This window comes from Grus americana, chromosome Z, assembly GCF_028858705.1.
Source record: "Grus americana isolate bGruAme1 chromosome Z, bGruAme1.mat, whole genome shotgun sequence".
Classification (NCBI taxonomy): Eukaryota; Metazoa; Chordata; class Aves; order Gruiformes; family Gruidae; genus Grus; species Grus americana.
The window spans coordinates 37,777,274-37,804,013 of NC_072891.1; the positions used below are offsets into that span (position 1 = coordinate 37,777,274).

General features: G+C 40.3%; 1 protein-coding gene across 6 annotated transcripts in view; it reads left to right on the forward strand.

Annotated features, from left to right (window-relative positions):
- The window catches only part of ADAMTSL1 (ADAMTS like 1), a 463,393-nt gene that overhangs the window by 254,035 nt on the left and 182,618 nt on the right, over positions 1-26,740 (forward strand). Inside the window, exon 1 of one of the 6 annotated variants that reach the window (XM_054810184.1) lies at positions 8,832-9,002. The exons of the other annotated variants lie outside the window; for them this stretch is intronic. Within the exon in view, the coding sequence (XP_054666159.1) occupies positions 8,946-9,002 (57 nt within the window). The 5' untranslated portion in view covers positions 8,832-8,945. Of the gene's footprint in view, positions 1-8,831; positions 9,003-26,740 lie in introns of those variants that run through there. 6 annotated transcript variants of the gene reach the window in all.

A 26,740-nucleotide genomic window follows, 5' to 3' on the forward strand; every position in this document is an offset into this window, starting at 1 on the left:
GTTTGTCACACTTAGTGCCATGATCATCTTTATCTTTGATTGCCATATGAAAGGCTTTTATTTCTGAAATTCAGATTATATGAGCATTCATTGAATTACATGATAAAACAAATTATAATGCAGGGTAAATGTCATACAAATTAAGATTTTGCTCCAATTTTCACCCTTTTTAGTTTGTAAAAGACCCTGCTGAGTTCACTTTCATTATTCCTGATTTCTTCCATGAATGAGAGAAGGATTAGGCTCTTTAAGATTATATCATCTAACCACATGCCTGGCTCACTGCAAGCTACTCATATACTTACCAGCCACAAACGTTCTTTAGATGTTTTTTAAAAGAGCCTTTTCTGTGAAGATTCAGTCCACATATGGATTTGAATTTTGAGTTGCCAGTCTTGATAAATTCAAACTAGAAGGTAAGTAGATCCCACCAGATGTAAACACAGGAAATAAAAATGACTTCATTTTTTCACCTGTTTCTCTGATAGTGAGACTATTTTCTGCTTAGCTCGAAAGGAGAATACTATCTGTCTTGTTTCACTGCTTCCTGCATTTCTACCATTTTGAAACTGTTTAATCCATCAAGTAGAAACTGCTGCTCTTTGCATAGTGAGCTGCAGTGCTGAGAAATTTAATATGGAACACGATAGCCTCCTAGTTATTAACATTATAATTTCTTCCAGTATTTTACTGGTTGCTTATAAATACATTTTTGTTACAATATAATAGTGCATTCATGGTCACGATTGTATACAGGTAGGAGTTGTTCACTTTTCTCAAATATTTGCAAGAAACATAAACAAAAACCATATGTTTCAAATATTTCACTGAATACCTTTTTCCACTTCTGTGCATGTGTTGCAGCCATTTGAGCCCTGTGCTGTTTCAAAATCCTACCACTTACCCTCATGTTTTATTACATATTCTTTATCTTTCTGTATTTTTAAATACGTTTTGTGCTCTAAACTGAAGATTTTTTCCTCAACACTGACCCTCAATTTTTCTCCATCTCTGTGATTGTCACAAGAACAATATCGATTCCAGCTTTATAAACAGATCATTAGGTGTTTTTGTGCTATAATCCTTGCTGTTTGTCTGCATTGTTAATCTTTATTAACTTGGCCAACTTGGGGGTAAGTAAGTACTCTGTGTCTTTTGCATGGAGAACCCCGTTGTGACTGAGTGGGTGTTCCATCCACATGGCATCTTTACTAGTGTTTTGATATTCAAAACTCTCTCACTAAGAAAGAAGGGTTTCTCTACTGCTTAAATATCTTGCTGGCTCAACGTTTCAAAGTATGCTTTGTGCTGTCCAGGCATTCTCATTAATTGCTAGCACAAGAGATGGGCCAAAACCCAAAAACTTTGAATCCAACTCCTCTCCTTCCTCCACACCCCTTGTCTTTTGGAAACTTTGGAAAGCTGAATCCAGACACAGAGCCGAGTATCGCAAATTGGCCAAACCCCAATCCCACCTCCCCCATCTTAGGGGTTTTCCAAATCCTGATCCAAAATGTACTCCCTAGTCTTCTTTTCTCCCTCATTTCTTTGTGAGATTCTGAAAACTTGCATATTCTTTCCTTGATGATACCTTGGCAGTTTCACCTGATTAATTTTAGGTTTGCTCATGATGGTCTAAGCCTGCCTGTAGAATCTGAATTTTGATAAGAGAAAAAAAAGGAAAGTGGAATGGAATCCCATTTGCATTACTAAAGTTGAAAGCCATATAAAGAATTACCTATGCCCTACTGCCATAGAAGGAAAATAAGACAAGACAAAAGCCTTGTAAATTAGAGATCCAAAGATGTTAAAAAGTGTGTGAGGTTTTTTGTTTGCTTTGGTTTGGTTTCTTCAGTAAAGTAATTTATAACTCATAAAGCTCCAACTTCCAGCTGGGGTGGTTTACAAAAATACAGGCTCTGTTCCTGTAGTATTCAAAAGAAATATCATCAATCCCAAGTGTCACTGTGTAATATCTCTAAAATCACAAGCTTGATAGCTCAAATGATCAGACTTCCAATAATTGCATTGTATCTGCTTGTTTGTATCTGCTGTTGACATCTAAGCCTTTAAAGATTATGTTTTCTGGTTATTTTTTGCCTACAATGAGCCTAGAAACTTTTATAAAACATGAAACTCACATATTGAGCTGGCATCTGAAGCTGTGCCTGTGAGTTAAAAACCCAGTAATGAGTATGAAACTGTTCGTGGATTTGCAAGGGTTGTCAGCATAGAACAGGTCTCTTACTTGCTTGAAGTTGATTGCAAGATCTGGATGTGTTCTGTAAGGTAATGGAAGCACTCTGCAGTTATGGTCAATTTTACACTGCTCACAGTGTATTTCTTATTGTCATGTATAGTTAAATGAGATTTATTTTAATGTGATTTCTCCAGGAACTAACCAACATATCGGTCCATGTAGCTAAGGCTGCTAGTTTGCATCTTCAGAGATCTTGTACAATTCTGTGCTCTGTCAGTGACTTAATGTAAAATCATTGGCAAGTTAGTTAATCTCCCTGTACGTACAGTGCCCTGTTTGTAAAACATAAAACCAGTATTCCCTGTATTTTCTGGGCTGTTCAAAGAGTATGGCATGTAAACAACTGTTAGAGTAAGCTGAGATACAGTGCCAGCTGGGAGGAAAGAGGCATGGAAAGACTGGAGATAAATAAATTGCACAGGCTGGAAAAGGAGCATGCAGCAGCGCAACATCAGAGGAAACAGTCTTATGTGAGGAAAAAAATTGGAAGGTAGAGGCTTACTTTCCAGAAAGAGAGTGTGAGTGGCCCAGAGTTGTGTGTGAGCCCACTCACAGGCACTGGGATGACTCTAAAAACACGAATTCATTTCAGTCTGCCCACAAGGAGCATGTTCAAAAGTTGAGGAGAGATTAAGGGTATGTAAGTGGCACCCTGGGAAAGGAATAAGCCTGAGGGAGAAACGATGTTGGAAGAATGATGGATACATACTTGTCTGTCTTACCTGGGATTCTCCGTCAAAACAGGAGGAAGCAATTTTGCATCTGCTCTTGCAGAATTCCCCTATTTTGCTGTTGTAATTCAGATCTCAAGCATGTCAGTTCAAGATGTTTGGCTCATCCACTAAATTACCACACCCTTTCAATTAAAAAATGTGAAAGCAATGTTAAATTGTTGTGAAAAACACTGCGAGAGTCTATCAACTTTTACATGTTTTGCTGAGATTTGTGTTTTAGATTTTTCTGCTGCCAGAGGTGAAGGGCTGTTACTGAAGTGCAACAGGTATCTTAATTCATAAGGTAAATGGTGGCAGTCTAACATGGGAAGGGGGGGAGGTCTTTGTACCTCATCACTTCAATGCAATGAGTGCAGTTAAATTTCTAGAAAGAAGCAGTCATCACGTATTCACTCCATCTGTTCCCACAATTCCCGTGGAGGAAGCAACTGTTCAGCTTCAATGTTGAAGGCTCAAAATGTTTCATGTGAAAGCATCTCATTGGTCTGATTTCTGTCCAGTTAAACAAATTGGATTAAGCAGCGTTACATATCATCTCTTTCTTGAGACTTCTCCTCAAGTTAGATGTAGAGGTTCATGTGGGTGCCGAAGACAGAGAGGTCACAGCACACCGGTACTGAGGTGACCTCATTGCACCCCAGTGCTCGTGGCAACCAGTCTCTCAAACAGGGCAAAGACTGGATGAGTCTGAAGGCTGAACTATCTATTGCCCTGCTAGGTGTGAATGAGGATGTTCATACTCCTCCAGGCTATATTGTTCCTGCTAATTTAAGTTTGAATTTTATCTCAAGGTGGAGGTCAAGGTAGAGGTTTGCTATGCATCAGCACCTTAACCTTTCAGGAAAGTGCTTTTGGAATCACAGGTCCTGTACATCTGGGTGAGCTTCACCCAGGCAGTCAAGAATATTGCAGTCCTTATAACTTTCATTCTAGTTTCTTTCACATCTACTGAAGGTATACACACATGTAAATGCAAATCCTATCTAAAGCTCCTTATAAACCACTGGCTCCCTCCTGCTTCTCACTTTCCATACTTGCACAAGCTTCCAGGTTCCCAGAAATCAATCCAGGCTTATAAGAGGAAAAATCTAAGAATAACTGTTAACTGAAAAAGTGAAAAGAAATAAAAAATCCTGGTTGCTACAGACCTGATGGCAAAAAAGAGGTCCAACCTCCAGGAAGAGACAGGTGGCTCCTGAGTGAAAACGGTAACACATTCTCCCCAGGGAGATCAGCTCCAAAGTTGAGTTCACTCTTTCCTGCTATAAAGCATATTGATGTTAACAGTTTTCTTCTGCCTGCACGTGTGTTTTTCAAATTAAGTATTGCTAATCTGTAGAGCTTAAAATACTGCTTCAGACACCCTCCTTTGCTTCTACTTGCATTTCATATAATCTGCCATAGGTGTACCCTGCCGATAACCAGCTCTGCTTCTCACAAACAGATGCAAACCAATTTAATTTAAACACCTGGCAGAGGTGAAGGGGAACTGGAACTAATTACCAGTTCAGAAAGTGGAAGGGGTAATTTTCAGGACATGGAGTAGCGTGTATTTGTGCGTTCACTCTTCTCTACAATGGTGAAGGGCTTGTGTTTGTAATATCAGGGTTTGGAGGTGAGATATTTGCATATGTACATTCAGAAAGTGATACTGAATGCAATCCTGGACTCACCAATCTCCAGTATCGATTTTGTAAATGATCTTCAAGGACTTAATCTGTAGCATTAAGATTTTGCTGTTACTGGTGAAACAAACTGCTGGGCACAGTAGGCACCATCCACATTGGCTAACACATCCTTTGGGGTTTCAGCTATTACTTGTTCTGCAGGAGGAGTCTTTTATTGCTCTGAATTCTTGCATTCACTTGGGGTGCATGACAGAAAGAGTTCGGATGAACAGGGCTTGAGGCTTTGCATCTTTCAGGCAATGTTACCTTGTTGAGGACATATATTCCTTTTTTACTATAGGCTTTATTTTTAAGTATATATGCAACCCAAAACCAAACACCCCCACCTCCAAACTAGTGTTCCATATCTCGAATAACCTTTCAGCAAGATAAATAAATGAACTCCGTAAAAAAACGCATATATGCAGTATAACAAAACCCTGGACCTGAACAGCAGGATATAGAAATGTTCAGCTCCAGAACACTTCCAGACACTTCATGCCTTAAAGTAATTTTTCAGTAAATCTATACTTCTTTTTCAGTTCATTTTTTTTCAGTTAGGAATAATTCAAATGAGCCTTTAGGTAGATGCAACACTGCTCTGTAGAAATTGGCAGATATTGGGCATGACTCCTCATTAAAGCTGTATGCAAGAATTTGAGTAGCCCTTTCCTTTGGATTTGATTCATGTGAGTTTCCATTCCTTGAATTTCGCTTTGATTTCTAGATTCAAATATGTGCAGAAAACTGAAAGCCAAACTGCTGGAAGTATGATATTCATGTGGTTACATGAAAAAATTATGGGGTTTGCATGAGTTTGTTGTGAAAACAAAATTCAAGCTGCATTTTAGAATCTGGTCTGAATTTTAAATGTGCAAAAAAATATCCGGCCTGGTGAATTTCATGCAACTTACAATGCTATTATGAACATCTTGCTGCTCTGCTACTGATTAAACACATATCTTGAATAAACAAAGCTCTTTATAACTAAATGACCTTTTCAACATGTCTGAACATTGCAGGCCACGTAATTTGGTAACATTACTGCGAGATCTTCGAATCACTAGAAGACAGACATTGAGGTGCTGGAGCATGTCCAAAGAAGAGCAACAAAGCCAGCGAAGGGTCTAGAGCACAAGTCCTATGAGGAGCAGCTGAGGGAATGGGCGTTGTTTAGCCTGGAGAAAAATGAGGCTTGGGGGAGACCTTATCCCTGTCTACAACTACCTGACAGGAGGTTGTAGCCAGATGGGTGTTGGTCTATTCTCCCAAGTAACAAGTGATAAGACGAGAGGAAATGGCCTCAAGCTGTGTCAGGGGAGCCTGAGATTGGATATTAGGAATTTTTTTTTCACTGAAAGGGTTGTCAATCATTGGAACAGGCTGCCCAGGGAAGTGGTGGAGTCACCATCCCTGGAGGTATTTAAAAGACGTGTAGATGTGGCACCTAGGGGCATGGTTTAGTGGTGGCCTTGGCAGTGCTAGGTTAACAGTTGGACTCTATGACCTTAAGGGTCTTTTCCAATCTAAATGAGTCTATGATTCTATGATTCTATTTTATGATTAACTTCCTTCTCTTGCCATCATTCTCCATGCAAAATTCCCATCAACTGCAATGGGAGGTCCATGAGCAGGATACATGGAATCCAAGTATAATCCTGTTATTCCAGTTTAGATGATTTAGTTGTCTGTTGGGACTTCTATGCTGATAAGAAGAATCTCCAAAACTTCCATTTAAAACCCCCACCTTTTCCAAAGTTGAACAAGAAATGTACAAAATCAGGAATTCTGAAATGGGCTTATGTAGTGTTAGTGCAACATCTCCAGTTTAAAGCTGGGCTAAGAGAAAGAAAAAGAAAAGAAAAAGCAAAGCAGATGGTTATGAAAACATCCTTCTCAGTTGTTTCATTCATTGTAAGCCATGTAATCAGAATTGCAGCAGTTTGGTTCTTAAAAATAAAGCAGTCATCACTTCATCTATTCAATATTACAAACCTTGCTGTTTACCATAAAAAATTGGCCTTGAGAATTTAGTGTACAGGAATTCCAGGAGCTATCTGTAAGTACTACTCCTATGATGTTAGCCCTCTTGGGGCAAAGAAACAGAGTATGGGAGAAAACAGACAGTAGTTACCTGGAGATGTATGGAAAAAATCCTTTTGTGCAACTCTCAGGTGTGTGTTGACACTGCTGGTGAAGCAAAGGGTTTGGGGGCTTTGTGTGGTGGTGGTGTTATTTATGAAAGGTACACCAGACTTTTAGTAGATTTATATGTTTCATTTCTTGAGTTTTCCAGGGCAATATAAGAAGTTGTAAATTCTCACGTGGTGTCATCCTACAGTGGTTTCCCCACTTCTGAGCCAGAGGTTGGTGCACAATGGTCCATCCCTCCCCTCTCCTCCAGGAAGTGGTCTCTGAAGTTGCTGTGTGAGGGGATTTGGATACATAAAGGACTCCCTGGTGGCAGAGGAATCTTAATACACATTTTAGGCCTTTTCTCACCCCTGCTACATTCAGTCCACCTAGCTAATTTTCCATCGTAGCCCCTTCCCACTGAGCCTTTTCAGTCTTCCTGGCCCTGTTTCCTTGTCCGCCCAGTCCAAAGGTCCCCAACTAAGCTACTGCTGGCCAGTGCAAGCTGAAATCTGTTTCTCCCACTGTTCCTAATTAGTTCCATTCCTTGTTCCAAATTTCTCTCTTCAGATTAATTTCCCAAGCCCAGCTCTGTCTAGTTTATCTCTTTTTTATTTTGGCCTTCAGAAGTCTTCAGCATTTATGTTCCTGTTATGCCAAGCTGCATCTTCTTTCCTCCTATCTGACTTCTCAACATCAGTAAGTTTTTTCCCCTCAGTACCTTGCCTCTTGCAAACTCTGTATCACTCCATCTGCTCATCCAGCTTTTTCTCCAGGCTGTTTTTGATTTCTGCTGATGTGCAGTTCTCTTAAATGGTCTGTGGTCTACACTTGCTCCTTTCTGTCCCCAGTTCCAGTGCCCTTGGCAGGGTTTCCCTTTCTTCTGCTAGCTTCTTATACTGTTCTCCACCCTTAACACACATCTATCTTACTTTTCTCCTTCAATGTCTGAGCTTACTGAGGTACCACAGTCAAGAACTTAGGGAAGACAGGGCTTTCTACATGTCCATCTGGATGTAGCATGCCCTGCAGCACCATAAAGTTGTGATTGCAAGAGACATCCAGCTTAGCCCCATGTGGGAGAATGCCTACTGTGTTGAGAAAGAGTTCTTGGATCCAGTTTGCAATTTCTGCTTCAGAAACTAAAACAAACAGACAAAAAAAAAAAAAAAAGCTGGAGACTTCAGGCAATGCAGGGGCATAGACATGTAAACTGGATGAAGGCATAGACATGTAAACTGGATGAATCCTGAACAGAGGGAGCACAGAGATTTGAAACTCCTATCTGTGAAATTAATATTTACAAGTCAAAGTTCCCAGCTTTTCTGAGGTGTGTGGATCATTGCTTTTCTGTGAAAAATTTTTCTCCCATAAGCTCACTTTCCTTCTAGTGTAGAATAGGGTAGTTTTTCAATTTCCCCTCAAAAGAAAAAAGTAGTGACAGAAAGACTGTCGCTTACTCCTGTTAGAAACATTCCTGCTTTACAATTTGGGAGCAGAGTCAGACTCCTTTATTGCTGAACAAATGGTGTAAAAGGGTTCCAGAGAGCATTTTTCTGTAGAGAATACAAGGCTTTAGTAAAACATACATTCTCCCTGAAGGATTTCAGCATTTTCCGATTGGTGCCTTTTATGGCATACATTATGTATTGACACAGATTAAGTTTCCCTCCTGCCTGGAACAATGCACACTCAGGAGGATAGCTACTGACCCAGCAATAAGCGTGAACAGCTCACGGCAAGTGGTGGAGCAGGGCTCCCGGAGGACGGCTAGCTGAAGGCAGAGCACTCCCTTCAGCTGTACCATTCTGCCTTTCTCCTCCTCCTCCTCCTCTTCCTCCTCCTCCTCTCTCTCCCTCTTTTTTCTTCCCCTCTGTCTTTCACTGCTACGCTTTCCCTAGACCCCTTGGCTTTGTTGTGCTGCATGACTGACTAGCAGGAGGGGGATTGGCTGCTCGCCGGCTCAGGGAGCGCTTCCCCGCAGCTCACCCCAACCCACCCACCCACGCCTGGGTCAGGAAATGTGAGCAGGGCTGATGGAGGCGGAGAAGCAGGGCTGAAGGTTTGCACCAGCGCTGGATGTGACAGCAGGCAGCCGAGTGCTTCGCAGCTTGCGCAGTGCCCGACCCCAGGTCCGGCAGGGACCCCACCATGGAGGGCTGCGGCTGGACAACTGCTGGCACCCTGCTTCTGGCTTCCCTTTTCCTGGTAAATGCCATTTCTTTCCTGCGAATATGTATTGCTTCTAGCTGATATTGTATCTGTGTGTATGTATGCGGGTGGGTATGTTTTTAATCTTTAAGATCGCAGTTGGAGAGAGTTTGTTTTGAACAAATCATGTAAATTTTATCCTCTCTAAAGTATTGCAGGCTTGGAGCCTTGATATTGTGAGTTGCTGCAGGTATAACCAAGTTGGTGTTGGCATCATTTTTATGAACTTGGAGAGCAATGACCTGTGAATGGTGATTTCACTGCTTGGGATTTAGAGAAGAGCTGTTTCTCCCCTCTTTAAATCAAACTATATCACACTGTAATGTTCCTGGAATTTTCTTCCTTCCTAAAAAAAACCCCCAACACCCCCCCCCCAAAAAAAAAAAAAAAACCACCAGAAAAGAAAAAATATTTTTCAGTTGTGCACATGCAGAGAAACCAGGTACAGCATGTACTGAACTTTTTCCTGAAGCCAGCTTAAATGAGCTCTCATTACTGCTGTAACTCATTACAGAGGCAAGTCTATACCAACTTTTGGAAGATATGTTATGTGATATCTGGTATACTTCAGGGCTGTAAAGCTGATTGTTACTATATGATTTTCTTGCATACTTCCCCTGATTATTCTGATAGGATGCTCTACAGCTGAGTGCTGTAGCTCTGCTGTTTGTTTGAGATTAAATGTTGCATTTTGACTCATACTTAATTTTATAAGCATGAGCTGTATGTTTGCTATCATCAAATCTGCAGTAAGATTATTAATATGCACACACTTTTGATACCATAGTTGTCTTGGCATACATATATGTTGTCTTTTTCTGAAGATTTGACTTTGAGAAAGAATCTTAAAGAAATATATGAACTTTATAGCAGCTTGCATCTTCTTATGTATCCATATAAAACAATCTATGGTGATCATTGTAAATGAATCTTAACACATTTTTAGTAGCCACATGGGGACCTAAACAGTGGGATAACCCTATTCGAAATGCTCATGAAAAATTTTTGTATGATTTTTTTAAAAAAGCTTTATGGATATAGAATCACTAAATACTAATTAATCACTAGATATAAGAATGCTATCTGGACTGATTTAAAAGCCTTATTTTGTGTAATGGTCTATTTTCCATTTCAAATCTTGAATTCACACAAAATGGCATAAGTCAGCATAGATTCTCTTTCATTTATAAAAATGAGAAGTTTATAACCTGATGACTGTAATATATTATGAGCCAACCCTGCAGTACTAAATTAGGGAAGATCAACAGGAGATATGACCCAACAAGACTGTTTAAGGACTGTAGGATTTGGCCCCATGTTAAGCTCATACTCATAACATTTGTACTTTACTCTGCTGCTTGTGAATTAAGTTCTTAGTCCCTAATTCATGAAAATAAATAGTGCATTCTGCTGCCAACTATTATGCATTATATTCCATACCATACTAGTTTGTATTTGTATGACTTACCCTGTCTCAAGAGATTTCCCCCCCACCTCCCACCAAATCTCTTTGTGCCTTAAGAATAGTGATGTGAAGCAAGCTTAACTTTCTTTCTTGAATCAGGCCGTTCTTTTGCTCCTTCCATACTCAGGAAAATCTCTCACTTGCTTTCGGCAGGAGATTAGGTAAACATGCAAGAATTTGACTTATAGCTTGGATAGACCTAGGGATAAATTGTAGGATACCTTGGTATACATATTACTAATGTAATACTGCAGCATGAGTTCACACAAAGCATGGTAGAAAGCTCATGGATGTTTTTGTGAAAAAAAAAGAGGCATTGGATCAGCCCTGTGACCTGGCTATTAGCCTCATAAGTATTAGCCTTTAGCCAAGTAGGTGGAATGAATTTGAAAACTTCAACAATCAGCATTTGGATTTATGTGTTTCACCTTTTATCTCTCTAAAAGCCATGTCTTGCCCACACTGAGCAACATGAGCAGCCTCTAGTCATGCAACACTCTAGTAACACCAGCAGAAGTTCACAGTTGTAAGCACTAAGGCTAGGTAACAAATGCTTACAGGGTTAGTCTTATAATAATTTATCACTGTAAAGCAAAATAGCACCTAAAGTCTTTATTCGGCATCCTTACCTCAGTAAGGAGGTTGCATAGCCCAGATACATGTGCAGCCCATGCGCACATGATGGACAAGCCCACAGGCAGTATCAGCAATAACCTCTCCTGTTCCCCTCATCAGCCAGCAGATACAGTCTACTTCAGGGAAGACCATCTTCAGTGGTGTAGTAGTGAGTATAGCTCACTATTTCATCAGGGTTCTTAACCTTCTTTGGAAGAAATTGTATTCATTTTCATTTGAGTGGTGCTTGAGTAAGGTCTGTGGGCATCAGTAGTTTATTTGTTAACTGCCCTAGAACTTGCTCCATACTCAGACATCCAGTTTCCCTGACATAAATGGGAGTTAGATACTTCCACAGATAGTTTTGAGAATCTGAGCCGTTAACACTAGATGCTTGTCTTGAAAAAGTAATACCAGACTCAAAGTAACTTGAAAAGACAGTTTCTCTCTTTCCAGACTAAGACCAGGTATTTGGAGAATTTTGCTCATTGCTCTGTGAACTTTTGCACGCTAAAGAAATATTAGCACACCACTTTTAAGAGAAACAAAAGAAAGCAGGCATTCTGTTCTGAAGATTTCCCTTTCTATTGGTTTAAAAATAGAAGCCTAACAAAAGCAAATCACAGTTGCCTAACTCATAGGAAATGCGGCCAAAACCATAACCAGCCACTGACATGTGTTCATCTGAACTTGAAGTCAAATCATTTCATGTCAGAAGGGCATTTAATCACATTTGCATTTGTTGTTTGCATCTTTTCAGCAGCTTTTTTTAGCTCTCTTTGTTGCTGTTGTGGTGCTTAGAGAAGTAATACTAGGAACTGTAATAAAGTACATGTGTTTTTCTGCAGGATTTCTTTCTTTTGCTGTGCTAATTTGTACATGGAAAATAGTCAAATACAATAGTCCATTCCTTCCAGGCTCTTTGGCATTACATTCCCCTATTATCTAACTTGGTCCATCTTGGATGACCACAAGCACAATTAGCCAGTGGAACGAATATAATGTTTCTTGTTTACATCTGAATGTACAAAGCTTGACAGTTTTTCCTTTCATGTGTAGATAGATCTACCTACTGTTGTATGTCTGCTCCTCTGTTTCTACAATTGTAGCTGTATGGAGGGATTTTTCCAGTACAAAGTCCAAAGTGTGCACATATATTTTCATGCGTAGTCATGTGTATGTGCAGACTGGCATTTGATTACACCAGCTGGGTAAGGATAAGCTGAAATACAGAGTTCAGCTATACAAAGCTAAGATTTATTCATGTAAAGGAGTGCAAAATTGCTCACCATTGTGGTTTGTGGCCAGTGCTGCTGTACTCTGAATGTCTCATGTCTATAAAACAATTTCTTATGTGAAGGTCTAGATGCTACTAAGTATGTATACAAATCACTTTCTTCTTACATTACTCTAGATGTGTTTGGGCTTATTTTATTGATTTTTTTTAAAAAAACATATAATTTATTTACTCTTTTTCTACCAAGTGCAAAGGCTTTCATAAGCTGAACTAAGGTTGATGGATTTTTCTTTTTCTTTTGGACTTTAGCGAATGGGAGTTAGTACTCAATGTAGACTGTTCAGCTATTGGTCTGCTTCACCAGTGTCAGTAAAGTTAAACACATTTTGTTTTAATGAGTTTTGCTAGATTCATAGGTCTGGTAAAGAATAATAAAAGAAACTATGAAATTGAACACTGTGGAGAGTCTGAAGATTGGAATATGGTCACTTGTAGTCATGGATCTGTCAGGTGGACAAACTCATATGCTCAGGAGGTTCATAAGTTAATGTAAAGGCTGAGTAGTCCACATGCCCAGACAAATAATTCTTTAGGAGAGGGCTATCAATCTCTGCATGACTGAATTTTCACTGAAGGAAACAAAAACTGAATCCCTTATAACTGTGTTGTTAGCCATCCAAATATAACCTCATGGCTTCTGTTACAGTGTTGTCAAATCTGGAAACAGCACTGTTGTTTCTATTGCTTTTTGTAGCTACGTTTTTAAGCTTGTAAGAAAAGCCTGAGCTGTATGGGCAACAATTACATTGAAAAAAATGGGAAATTGCAGTCTATTGCGGCAGAGGCATGTGTTCTCTTGTACGAGGAAGGAAAGCAGAATAATAAGATAATCCTTACAGAAACAATCAGAAAGCTGAAGGTAGTGAAAAAACTGAAAAGACATCAACCACCAGATGCTATGGTAGATGAGGAGCAGGAAAAGGAAAAAGAAATTACTTGTTCCAGCCCAAGCTAAGGACAGTTATGAAGGAAGTCTTCTCATGTAGTGGACAGCAACTAATCAAAAGGTGGCATGAAACACTGAATTCCATCAGAATATCATACTCTGGTATGAACCACAACTTCTTTCTCACTGATGTACAGGAACGTCTAACTTTGCTTTTGGCATCTCCATCTTTTCATATCAGCAGATGGGCAGTAGGCTTGTCTTAATAGATAGCTGACCAGCTTTGGATATTCAAGGTCTTACATGTATCATGGTCTCATTTGTATGTTCAGGCAAAACGGGGGAAGTAAGCAAGAGATACATGTTTCATGGAGTGAGGGAAAATCTTCTCTAGGTCCTTAACCCTGTGTAGTGTTGAACACAAACCAATAACAGTCAATGCTTAGTGCAATCTGATCATTTAGATGTCCTTGTATCTCAGGGAATGTAAAACATTTCATCACAGGTCTGAGATTTGCTATCATGCACGCTAAGACTCACAGTATATGTTGAGACCTATTTTTTTAATCAGCCAAAATTTTTATTTATACAAAAGGGACAAAGAGAAAGGGTTGTCTATTGGGGATTATAGATACTAGAAAGATTTAAAGGTTGGTGTCATGGTTTTAAAGATGCCATTCTCAAATGTTTCATTTGTCTTTCAAGATAATTTTATGCAGCATCTTATCTGTCTTTGTTGAAGACTCTCCTAAAAGTGGGAGGTCACCAGCCTTTAAAGTTTTTGCCCTTCTTTTTGAAAGTGGCAAATACCATTTTCAGAATACTAACTGTTAATACAAATGTAATAGTTCATAACCTTAGCATTAGCTGAGATTTGAGCGCAAGCTTTTCATGTATATAAACTGATTTGCCTCTGTTAACTGCAATAGAGCTATACTGAATCCCACCTGCTTAGACTTTGTACTTAAGTGTTTTCATTTAATAACTGTTTTTATTTTGAGCTTTTACTGGTATTTAGATGTTATGCACAGGAGCAATTAAAATGCCTCCAAAAAGCATTGGTTATGAATATCTTCTTTTGAAACCTCTGAGTGGATGATTTATCTTATTTTCAACAGAACACCTTTGCTGGGTGTTGTGGGTTTGTTATGGCCTGAACCTGAGTGTGCACATTGAAGACTACTCTAGGCCAGGACCTCTTTGCTTCACTGACAGTGAGATGTTACTATACCAGAGATTACTAACTCCAAGTGCATTTCCAGCTTTTTTCTTTTTTTCTCCCTTGAATTACCCTGGTTAGAATTTCATTTCACATATGAGCATTTTTTTTTTCTTTTTGCTGCCAGAACCCAAATTTTCCAAATTTCTTATAAAAGTAGTTAAAGTTGTGGTGAAATTGAAAGGCAGTATAGACAGGTGACTGGGGGGGAGGGAAACCAGTGTGTGTACTTGTGAGATTTAGTCTGCTTCCAAGGCAAGCATATGTAGAAATCTTAATAGTTTTGCCACCTGTGAATTATTTGGACACTGCTTATAGGAGCAGTCCTTCTAGTTGTGTAGAGAAATAAATGGTATGTTCACTGATTCTACAGTACATTAATTTTCACATTGTTTCCATTTTTTTTTTTGTCACTGCCTTTATGGAATTTCTTCCAAAGCTTCAACTCTTTAGAGGTTATCATGGGATTTCTGCCTTTCAGGGACTTCTTGTAGAGCAAGTTCAGCATAGAGGGTGTCAGGGTGGAGGGAAGGGGGTGTGTGATAACGTAAGACATCCTGAAATAAATTCCAAGAGTGCTCAAGAAATGAGACAGGAAATTATATGCAATTTATAATAAATTCAAACTGTCCCATAAAATAAATATAACTCATTTTGTTCCCATATGAATGTACTGTAGGGGTGTCAAATTTCCCCTTCTAGCTTTGTTGGATATAATCTGAGTCCCTGTTTGAAGTTTGCTAGTGTATTGTTCAGATCCTGCGCTATATCAACAGACCCAGAAATGAAAGGGAATAAAGGAAGCAATAAGGTCTCCTACCGTACTGGTGCTAGCATCAGGTTGGTGGATTATTTATTTATTTACTTTCTTACTGGCTTATTTAAATCCCTGTATTTCTTTCAGCCTGGACTGTTAAAAGCATCTGTTGTTGAGGGCAAATATAACCGCCCTTAACAAGCCCAAGGCTGTCTTTCCTTTTTTCATTTTGGTATGTGGATGGATTATGACTGTAAATGTGTTTTGGATATGACATTTTCATAGTTCCTGTAACTTTTAAAAAAGAGAGTGGGAGATTTTCAAGTTACTGTGGTATTGCCAATATGTTCCTTCAAGGTCTAGTCAGGGCCATGTTTTAAAGATGAAAGATCTGAATTAGCTGAAGGGAAAAGGGAAATAATTCAATATAAATCTCTGAAACTAAAAACTTGAGCTGCCACAGATTGAATTGTAAGACTCTGCTTTGCTAATCCAAACTTTAGCAGTCTTGTCATTATCTGATGGGCTCAGCCACCCATCAGTGCTGGTGAGCACCAGGGCAAGTGGGAGTGCGTTATCACATCGTACTAGAGCTGAAGACTGGAACAGAGAGGAGTGCATACCCTTTCTGTGCAGCATACTGGCTCCAAAGTGTGGATGTGTCTTTTCTTTTATTTGGTGAGAGCAATGGAACCATAAATATTTTCATCACTTGTAGTATTAGAGGGCAGCATGAGAGTAGCAGCAGCTTCTATTCAGACAGTGTTTAGATCTTTCCATCTTTGTGATTCAATGTAAAATCATGGAAAAAAAAATGTAGTACTCCTAGAAAACTCCACCATGGTACTGCAAACTCTCAGCAATTGAGTGTATTTTCCTTTAATATAACTTATTCATTAATTTGAGATCAATTACTGGTGATTAAGGGGGGAATAAATATGTTAGATAAACTCTGAAGTTTACAGTTAATTCCTAAGGGTCCCATGAGCATTTTTTCCCTGTCTTCCCTTTATTTTTTATTATGACATGGGATCTTGAGCTTTCTCCATGATTTTTTTTTTTTACTTCTCCCTCTTCCCTTCCTTCCTTCCTTCCTTCCTTCCTTCCTTCCTTCCTTCCTTCCTTCCTTCCTTCCTTCCTTCCTTCCTCCCTCCCTCCCTCCCTCCCTCCCTCCCTCCCTCTCTTCCCCTCTTCCTCTCTTTCCTCCCTATTTTTTTTAAATAAATATTTCCCTTTGAATTTTCCTGCCTCCTCCTAGGCTTAATGTTTCAACCCTTTAAATGGCCCCTTGTTGTTAAAATAAACACATACACAGCTCCATGAGGTAACTGAGGGAGATGGCAGATCATCAGAAGAATAGGAGGCTTCATTTATTTTGAATAAACCTCATGATTGTGAATGTTTATCTGAAATTACACAAATCTCTCCTCCCTTCTCTGAAATGTCTCCTGACCAGAGAGTGCCATCTTCCTTTTGCAACCTATGGCATCTTGTCTTAATGCTCTGACCTGCTCCAGAGGAGGCTGAGTTATCCCAGGGCTGACGAGCCCATTAAAAGCTATGCTGATGTGACAAGGTCTTCTAGCTCAGACTTTCAGAACCAGAGTTTCTAAATCCCGTCCACATGGGGTTTGGTGCATATAAGAGGACTCACTGTTGGATGTCATGGCCTGCACGGAGAGTTAGGCTGGGTGAATATCTGAAGCTCAAGGTCAGTTTACTAAAGCAAGGGAAAATGGCTAATATGCACTTCAGTGTATTACCCTGCCTCTCTGGGGGAGAGGGGAGAGGGTTCACCTGTGGAGCTGTGAGTGTCAGCCATATAATGGCCATTTTTTCTTGAAGCTCATGAACGCAGCCCAGCCAGCACACAGCTTTCACTTCTCACCACTTACAAAACACTTGGTATGCAATAGGCCTTGTCACAGATAACAATTTTACTTTTCTCTCTTTTCCTTTCTGTGTGCCTCTGTGGGCTCTTTCCCTGCCACAGTTCTTGCTACGTGGAAGGCAAACCCAAAGTCCTTGAGTGCAAGATGCACTTTTGAACCCATGCCGTTGGGTGGGTTCCGAATTCTGGAAAGTGATTTCACCCATTCTGCATCTGAACCAGTCCTAGCCTCGAAAACCTTTCTGAGTCAATTAGGCGACAAGTCTGAGGCTGAGCCAGCTTGGACCTGCTCTGTATTGGATCACCCATGCCTGGTGTTTACACCAGCACGGCAGGATTTAAATACAACAGGGTGTTGTAACTTGGGTCTGTGAGAGCAAGAAAGAAAGCTCTTGTATTCACATTTCTCTCCTGGTGTATATTTTCATATGGGTAAGTGGAATGAGAGATAGGACTGATCTGAGTTTTATAAGGCACTGTTATAAAATGTTATAGGGAGTGCAGCGTGCAGCGTGTTGAAGTGATATGGTGTCAGCTCCATCTTCTGCCAGCAACTTCCCCCTCCCCTGGCTGGCTGCTGCCCTTTTAGGAGAAGAAATGAGCTCACGTTTGGCACATTTCTCCTGGGATACAACTTCCAGTCCAGGTTTGGGAATGGCTGTTTAGCTCCTCAAGTCCTGAGATGGCTGTTTATCATTTCTTCCCTGTTTTGCTGCAGACTAGAAGCTGTGTACTCCCTATTGTAAGTTTTAAGAGTCTGCATATGACCTGCTTCAGGGCAGGAAGAATCCCATGGGACTATGGGGACAGCACTGACAATGTTTTTATCCTTCCGGGAGCACTTGATGTGTGGAGCTAATGACTGTCAGAGGGTGCAAATGTGTACAACACTTAGACTACAGACATTCTGTTTTCAGGACAACAGAGTTCAGTGTGACACTTTGTCCTTATTACTTGCTCAATAACCATATCAGGTCATATACAGCTAGGAATGGAGGAGGGGTTATTTCTGCCTCAATGAACTTTTGCTTTCCTGTGCAAAAGGAAAAGATGCCATAATTTCCCTTTTTCTGTTCCCTTAGTAATGACCCTGCCTTGCATGACTCTGCTGCTAAGAGTAAAAGAAGACAAAAAGGAGCACCGCGCTGAAAAGAACTGCCATAGCAAATTTTTACATATGTCCCTGGGAACTGAGCTAGCTGTATGTGTATCAGGTGTCCTCCTTCAGGGTAAAGAAAAATTGTCCACCTATTGCTCTTCCCCTTGTCTGTATTCACAGGAGCAGAGTAAGCATTGAAAAACTGCAAGAGGATCTCAGTGTGATTTCATCTTCTCTCCTTCTCATCAAGGTGTCTTCCTCTGTTTCTTCTAAGTGATGGATGATTTTGATCCTGAAGAAAGAGTAAATTAAAAAGGACTATGGTGGGTTGATTCCCGTCTGGAGGCCAGGTGTCCCCCAAAGCTGCTCTGTCACTGCCCTCCTCAGCTGGACAGGGGGGAGAAAATATAACTAAAGGCTTGTGGGTCAAGATAAGGACAGGGAGAGATCACTCACCAATTACTGACATGGGCAAAACAGACTTGACTTGGGAAAATTAATTTCATTTATTACCAATCAAATCAGAGTTGAGTAATGAGAAATAAAACCCAATCTTGAAAACACCTTCCCCTAACCCTCCCTTCTTCCAGGGCTTAACTTCACTCCCAATTTCTCTTCCTCCTAGCAGTGCTAGCAGCACAGGGGGATGGGGAATGGGAGTTGTGGTCAGTTCATCACACGTTGTCTCTGCCGCTCCTTCCTCCTCAGGGGAGGACTCCTCACATTTTCCCCTGCTCCAGCCTGGGGTCCCTCCTACAGGAGACAGTCCTCCACCAACTTCTGCAACACGAGTCCTTCCCATGGGCTGCAGTTCTGCACCAACTACTCCACCGTGGGTCTGTTGCACAGGGTGCAGACCTTCCGGAACAGACTGCTCCAGTGTGGGTCCCCCACGGGGTCACAAGTCCTGCCAGCAAACCTGCTCCAGCCTGGGCTCCTCTCTCCACGGGGCCACAGGTCCTGCCAGGACCCTGCTCCAGTGTGGGTTTCCCACGGGGTCACGGCCTCCTTCAGGCTCCCACCTCCTCCAGCATGGGGTCCTCCACGGGCTGCAGGTGGATATCTGCTCACCATGGCCCTCCGTGGGCTACAGGGGGACAGCCTGCCTCACCATGGTCTTCTCCATGGACTGCAGGGGAATTTCTACTCCGGCACCTGGAGCACCTCCTCCCCTTCCTTCTTCACTGACCTGGATGTCTGCAGAGTTTCTCACATCTTCTCACTCCCCTCTCTGGCTGCAATTGCTCCTGGTTTGTTTGGGTTTTTTTCCCCTTCTTAACTCTGTTATCCCAGAGGTGCTACCACTGTCACTGATGGGCTTGGCCTTGGCCAGTGGCGGGTCCGTCTTGGAGCCTGCTGGCATTGGCTTTATCAGACACAGGGGAAGCTTCTAGCAGCTTCTCACAGAAGCCACCCCTGTAGTCCCCCTGCTACCAAAACCTTGCCACGCAAACCCAATGCAAGTACCCAGAAGGACATTTGGACTTTTTTTTAATTCTTTTTTAAGAGGCTGAAATGAAAAAATAAATCCTGGCCTGTTTATCTGCCCTAGCAAAGTCTAAGCATAATGTAATTACGCAAAGTACAGTAGATACCCTTTACACGTGTGTGCTCCTGTGCCAGTGCCTTCCTTGTGCCAGGGATTTTCCATAGGAAATACTCTCTTGATCCCCTAACAGGCCTTTTGCCTGGTCTTGCAAGTGCAAAGGAGACAAAAATTCCGCAGTTAATTTCCCAGACTGTGGAAGCCTGGGGCAAGTGCTCAGCTCACAGCCCCACACCCAGTAGGAGGGAGCTGCTGCCTTCCAGGGAGCAGTGGAGCCAGTGTATAAGGTATAGCCACTTCCACCTCAAGATACCTGATGCTCATTGCAGCTACTTTTCTTCCCAGGTTGTTTGCCAGAGAGAACAGTGTTTTAGCAGCAGTTTGAACAGTTCTGTAGGCATCCTTTTGATTTGGCCATATGGAAAGCATGCAGTTAATCATGGGAGAAATTGCAGCTGTGGTCACTCAGCATCTCAGGTGCAGTAAACAGCTCTGGCAGTGTGGGCACAAGGACATTTTCTCTCTCATCTTCTTTTAACTTCTGTGAGAGCAGAACTCCTATTACTTTGATTAGAATGCTAGGTAGGCAGGTTTTTCTGGCTTGTGTGGTCCTTCTGGAGGGTGGCTGGGCGGCAGGTCTTGTGGCTGAAGTCCTCTCTTTGTCTTTACATGGGGTACAGTCAGGATAATGGGAAGACAAGCTATCTACCACACCAGCTAACAGTGTTCATCCATCCTGACACTAGACCCCATGGAAGAAGAAAATAGGTTGGCATTCATTCCCATTAAGTCCTTGGATATATTGCTAAGGCTGGCGTAGGGACCTGTGCTTTCACGAGGTACATGAAATGGGCAGATATCTGCTTGGAGCTGGAGGACAACTGTTGTGATGGGGAATCCTAGTGCTTCCAGGGAATTATGCTCCTCACAAGGATAAGGCTTCTTTTAGTAAGCCCTTTCTTCAGTATAGTACAGTTATTCTGGAAGAGTGGATGTGCTTCGATCATACACTACTGTTTAAAATTATGTGCAAGTCTTTGCCTAGGTACATTAAACATGGTTTTTGTGCATTGCAAACTGAACGTGTCTGAATATTTTACTTATGATGTTTCCAAGATAATCACTCTGAGAAGTTTCAACAGCTAGTCAGGAATGTCTTGCATGTTAACATTTTGTTTGACAGTAATTACCAATATTAATTCAACTGGCTGTGATTTTGTTCTGCCTTGCCTTCCTTCAAAAGCCAGAGATTTCCAAGTAGTTTCCCATCTGAGCTGTAATCCAGCTGTTACCTTGGATGGAATGCAACAAAGATACACAACATTGTGCAAACGAAATCTTATAAACCGTATATTTACATTGGTTGAAGTTTTGAAATATACGTTTCTTAAAAAGAGATGAGGTCACTGGCCTTGTCTCCTGCTGTTACACACCTAGGTAGGTGCTGAAAGCAGTTTCTTCCTGGTTTACTACAGAGAGCATTTCAGTACTGTGTGAAGCATATATTTGACCTCAGTGACAAACATCAAAGGATGATCAAGTATTACTCAAAGACAGAGAATGTATGACTTGGCAAGAATTCATATAGGGATGCGCTTGGACGTATCTAAAAAGGGAGGGCAGAAAGACCATATAATAGGGAAAAATAGTGGTTTTCTGTCCCTAATAGAATTTTCACAGTAGCAAAAGACAAGTAGACAAGTTTAGGCAATGGCCTCAGAGGAGCCTTGTATATTGTCACTGACAGTTCATCATACCCCTAAACAGTGGGGATATGATAAGAACCAGATGATTTAAATTTCTTAACCAAACCCAGTGGTGCATATCATCTGGGAAATAACTATGGCTTAAAGTCCTTAGTGCCTTAGTCCAACAAGAGGTTAACTGCATTTTTCACTATCTGTATTACTGTTTAATCTAGGGAACACAATAGGTGCTTTAAAAATATGACTTTAGCAGCGTTTTACTGAATGAGGAGGAAGACAAGCCCTTGGAAACTGAGGAGCAATTAAACAACATGATCTGCATTTATATGCATTCTTTTCTGTGTGACACTGACAAATAGTTGGATTCTGTAGGGATAGCTCAGTTCCAAACAAAATTTTAAATTCAATTCCAGTATGCGACTAAGATTTATTTTCATAAGGCTGAACTCCTTTTATAGGTCTCAGGATATGAACAGAGGTCTTGCTACTTTTCACGTTTCTCCCTCTGTGCACCCACACACACATGTGCACACATGCTCTTAGAAGAAACATGGTTCTCTCATCAGGGATGCAGCTCCTGGATGGCCAGGCAGCTGTTGTGATTTAAGGATGTGTGACACTTGTTGTGTTTTTTACATAGTATTCCAGATAGTTTAAATGATTTATGTGTACTGGGTGTTAGTGGAGAGGGTAGGAAAGACCTGTTATTCATTTTATAATCCAAATATAGCATAAATGCCTGATAACTCTTTAATAAATTCAGAAATTACTGTTAAAGACTGAAGCTGGATTTTTTTAAGAATAAAATTGGATACCTAGCTCTTTTAGTCTTACATGATTATGTCAGATTATTTTTGTTTATACTGTAAGAAGTCTTTTGTTCAGCACATAATTTAAAGCCTTTTTTTTTTCTCTTTTTAAAGCATCTTAATCTGAACACCCTATCCACTGACAGTGATTTCCTTTTATATATGTGATCCTTATTGCTTTCTTATCTAAAAGCACAAGGCATTCCTTCTCTTTCTTATTAGAGAACACTTTGGGAGTCCTCATGCCCATTTCCTCTGGAGCTGCTGTGTTGGGTGGTAGAAGCAGGACCACTCTCAGGTTAAGTGTGTATTAGGGTGATGAGGAATAAAGAAAGAGCTGATTTTGATTAGAGCTCAGAGACTTATTTGTTTTATGTAGGTCATTGATAAGCAAATTTCTTGCAGGTGACGTTTCTGCCATTGATGCTGTAGATGTCACAACATCGTGAGTTTTGTGTAGACAAAGCAGTGGGTGTTTCCTGGGAAGCTCAGGCTGAGGTCCTCCAAGAATGGACAGAAGGAGGAATGAAGCTCTTCTGATACCAGCAGCAGGACGTAAAGAACCTTGACAACTGTCTATAGTTTGCTTTGTTGGCATACACTGGCATTTTGAGAAGCACCAACCTGGGGTACTTCTGTTAGAGATAAAAGACTTTTTCTAAGACTTAAAGGAAGCTTTAAGTAGTGGCAGCTTTACTTCTGCACCTTGGAGGAATGTACACTCCTCTCCCTCTGCTTTTTTCTCCTTTTTTCTTTTTTTTTCTTCTTTTTTCTTTTTTCTTTTTGGAAGGAACTTTAGGATTTTAAAGGAGTACTGTTGGAGTTCTTCTATTGCAGTACACTACAATGTTCTTGACTGCTACCAAGATTATTTTAATTTAGATTCTTCAGCTTAGTTCACTTTGTTGAAAGTGGGTAGAAATTATTAATTAGTGGTATAAGTTACTTTTGAAAAATCTGTGCTAAACAGTGAATTCTTAGCTAGTAATGTTATACATCTTTTAAAGCTGTAACAGACCTGCAATAGACAATCTTCTTCAGATTTAAAATGGCTTTTCAGGTATGGCTAGAATTTCAAGCTCAATCTTAACTGTGTAGTTCACAGGAGGGAAAAACCACTCTACTTTCTTTAACATTAAACATGGATAGAGTTGAAATGAATTATGTTTATTCCACTTGTTAAAAGAAAACTTGGAGCCTGTTCCAGCTTGAGATCACATGCTTTCTGGGAATATATAGGTCTTATAACAAATCTTGGAATGCAAATAACAGGCACATGGCTCTCCTCTGGGTGGGAGTACAATTTATTTCAGAAAAATTTGGACCCTTAGAATGTCTAGCTGTGCTGATGCTTATAATTTGTGATGAAGTAAGAGTACTTGGTTCACATGACTATACCTTGCAACCTTTTTTAATTATGTATTTGGGCTTTCAACCAGTGGTGAATGATCAAGACAAGCACCCATTTGCATTTTGAAGATACTTGTTTCCTTGTAAACTAAAAGCACAGACAGACATTTTCTTTTTAGCAGACTAAAAGTGCACACATACATTTTCATTTTATAAAAAATACCCTTCAGAAAGCAGTCAGCTGAAATAACTTCAGTAAATTGGTGTGTCACTCCTCTTATCTCATGTGTAAATGTTAGTGAGATTGTATCTAGAGGATGGAGCACATCTGGCCATAGTCAAAATTCAATCACTTATGTTACTTGAATTTTTACATTTACCCTTGCAATTATGGTGTTGAATTAAATTATTTTGCTCTTTAATAAATATAAGATAAACTGACAGTATCAAATAATTGTCATACACTCATTAGGTAAATCCAGTATCATATCTCACAGACTACACTAATTTACCTTTTTTTCCCCATCAGTAGATCCAAAACAAAATTACAACATACTAAATGTTACAGCAACAAAAACCTGATTCAATTACCCATCTAAACTATCTTCCAAAAGCTGTTCTGCAGAAGGAAGTACTACATGTGTTTAAAATGACATTATAAACTGTGTACCATGAAGCAAATCCACAATGGAGATTGGCCACACCATAGAATAACAATTTTATTTGGCATAGCTGGCAACCTCCACTTAGCAACAGTGCTAAGATAGGACAGAAGGATCAGAACGGAGGTGCTTGAGCAGAGCTGTTTGAAGAAAGCTTGCCTTCTGCCTGCTTGGTTTAGCTTCCTTCTCATTCACAAGATTTATCTGATTAATTAAAAAAAAAAAAATCTTTACAAATTGTGTTGGGTCCCCTTTTCATCTTATCTTTTGATGTTCTGCTCCTGAGCTCCTTTAATTCGATGGACTTTTCATTTGACCTCAACGTGCTTTGGACAAGATCCTAAAGGTCTTTCAAAAACTGTTCTTACAAAGAACACTTCTTGTGTCAGAAGGCCAAATAGACTCATCTCTGTTTAAGTGGTATTTGTGTATTTGCCTTGTACTCTGTTTTAAAAAAAGGAGCACTCGTGCCCTTGAAGGGTCCGTGAGCAGCAGCATGAGGAATGCAGCAGGAGACCATTGTGAAATGCTGGGGAGCTGTGGCTGTGTGGACAATCTGGTGTGTTGCTGTGTGCTCGTCCTGCACCTGACCTTTGCCGCTCACTGAGCTCTTCCTTTCAAAAGAAATAACCATATTTGGTGTGTTTGCAGAGAGGAAAATCCTTTCTTTTTTAACCCATTGTGCCTAAACAGACTGACTAATTTTTCAGTATCAGATTTGGACTGTACCTTGATAAAAGCAATAATAAGAAGAGAGGGAAAGAAGAGAAAATGATTAGACAGGTGTCCTGCAAATCTTTTTTTTTTTTTTCCCTTCAACAATATGTCCATAGAAGTTTGCCAATTTGGCATACAGTCTGAGCTCACTTAAGCAGGTTTAACACGATCAACTTTCATTTAGTTACCACTAATTTATTATGCCAGTGTATCTCAGAGTAGTATCAGGCTTTTGGAAGAAATATAGCAATACAATTACTGTGTCAACGTGAGTAAGCTAAGTACTGATCCATGAGCTAATGACTCACTTCAGGGCAGGAAGACTCCCGTGGGAACAGCACTGGCAATGTTTTGATCCTTCAGATGCATGGAGCTAATGACTGTCAGAGGGTACAAATGTGTACAACACTGAGATTACGGGCTTTCTGTTTTCAGGAGAACAGAGTTCAGTGTGAGACTTTGGCCTTATTATTGAGCTGAGTATAGAGACAGCTAATAAAAGACATGGGCTTTCACTTCAGCTAATCTTGCCTGGCTGTTTATTCAGCTTCATAGATGACACTAGTGGGTGAACTGCAATCCCCTTGCTGAATTTTATAAGACTAAATGGTTTCCATATTGGAAAATTCTATCATTATTAATGGTTAGCATATATAATACATTCCTGGCTCCTTAAAGTATCCTGAATAGTTAATCTCTTACCTTGATAAATCCCAATTAACACACAATTCATATCCTAACATGCCAGACTTAGTCCTTTACTCTGCAGACACAGACTTTTCAGTTTAGGATCTTGGTTATGTGTGACAAATTCAGTATCTCCCTTAAACAGATGTATTTGAAACTGCTCACAGCCCTAAACCATCTCCAACATTTTCTTTTTTGCCTGTGAATAGCAATATTCAAGACTGGTGTACTTCACCAGGTTTCAGACTTCATGACAAAACTTTTACACAGCTTCACTGAAGATAAAACTATTTAGTGTTGAGCTATCTCTGTGTCTCAAATGATCCCTCAGTGTTGAAAGCTAAAGTTGATTCCTCTAACATGGGCTAGCAGTGATGTTTGCTGGGTTTCTCTGTTGAAAGTGTAGCACCACCGTCTCCTTCATATAGTTGTCTTGCCCTCTGATTTGTTTCAAATACAGTTAGAAATGCTATTCACCAGGTCCTGGCCCACAGCACAAGCCAAGCTTTGAAGGAGGACACTGCCTGGTCTCCACCAGACACAGGCATTTTCCATGTACCTTTGTATGCTTCTGTAGGTTATCTTTCTAAATGGTTAAATTATTTGTGTCCATACAGATCTATGTTTCTAAAGTAGATTTGCATGAATGACAATCAAATGCTGGATACGTGCATGACTGCATTATTTGAGCCAGGTATTGCTGTACATTTATTAGTTAATCCTAGAAGAGCTGAGCATTTCTGAGTCCATCAGTGCTGCTTCTCTACAAAGTTGTTTGCGTACAACCACTGGCATTAACAATAGCATTGCCAGCATCTGTGCCTGGCATTGGAGAGCTCTAGCTCTTCAGGTAGTATGCACTTTCTTTTTTAAGTTAGCGAATAATAGGGATAAAACAGTTAGGGAATCTTTGTCCAGAAAGTTTTATAGGAGATCTTTGGACAGAGAAGAAGTAACAATAGTTCTAGTTCCTTGTGATGAGCGCACGAAAGTCAGTATGTTGAATGTCTTTGTATCATGTTGATTCAC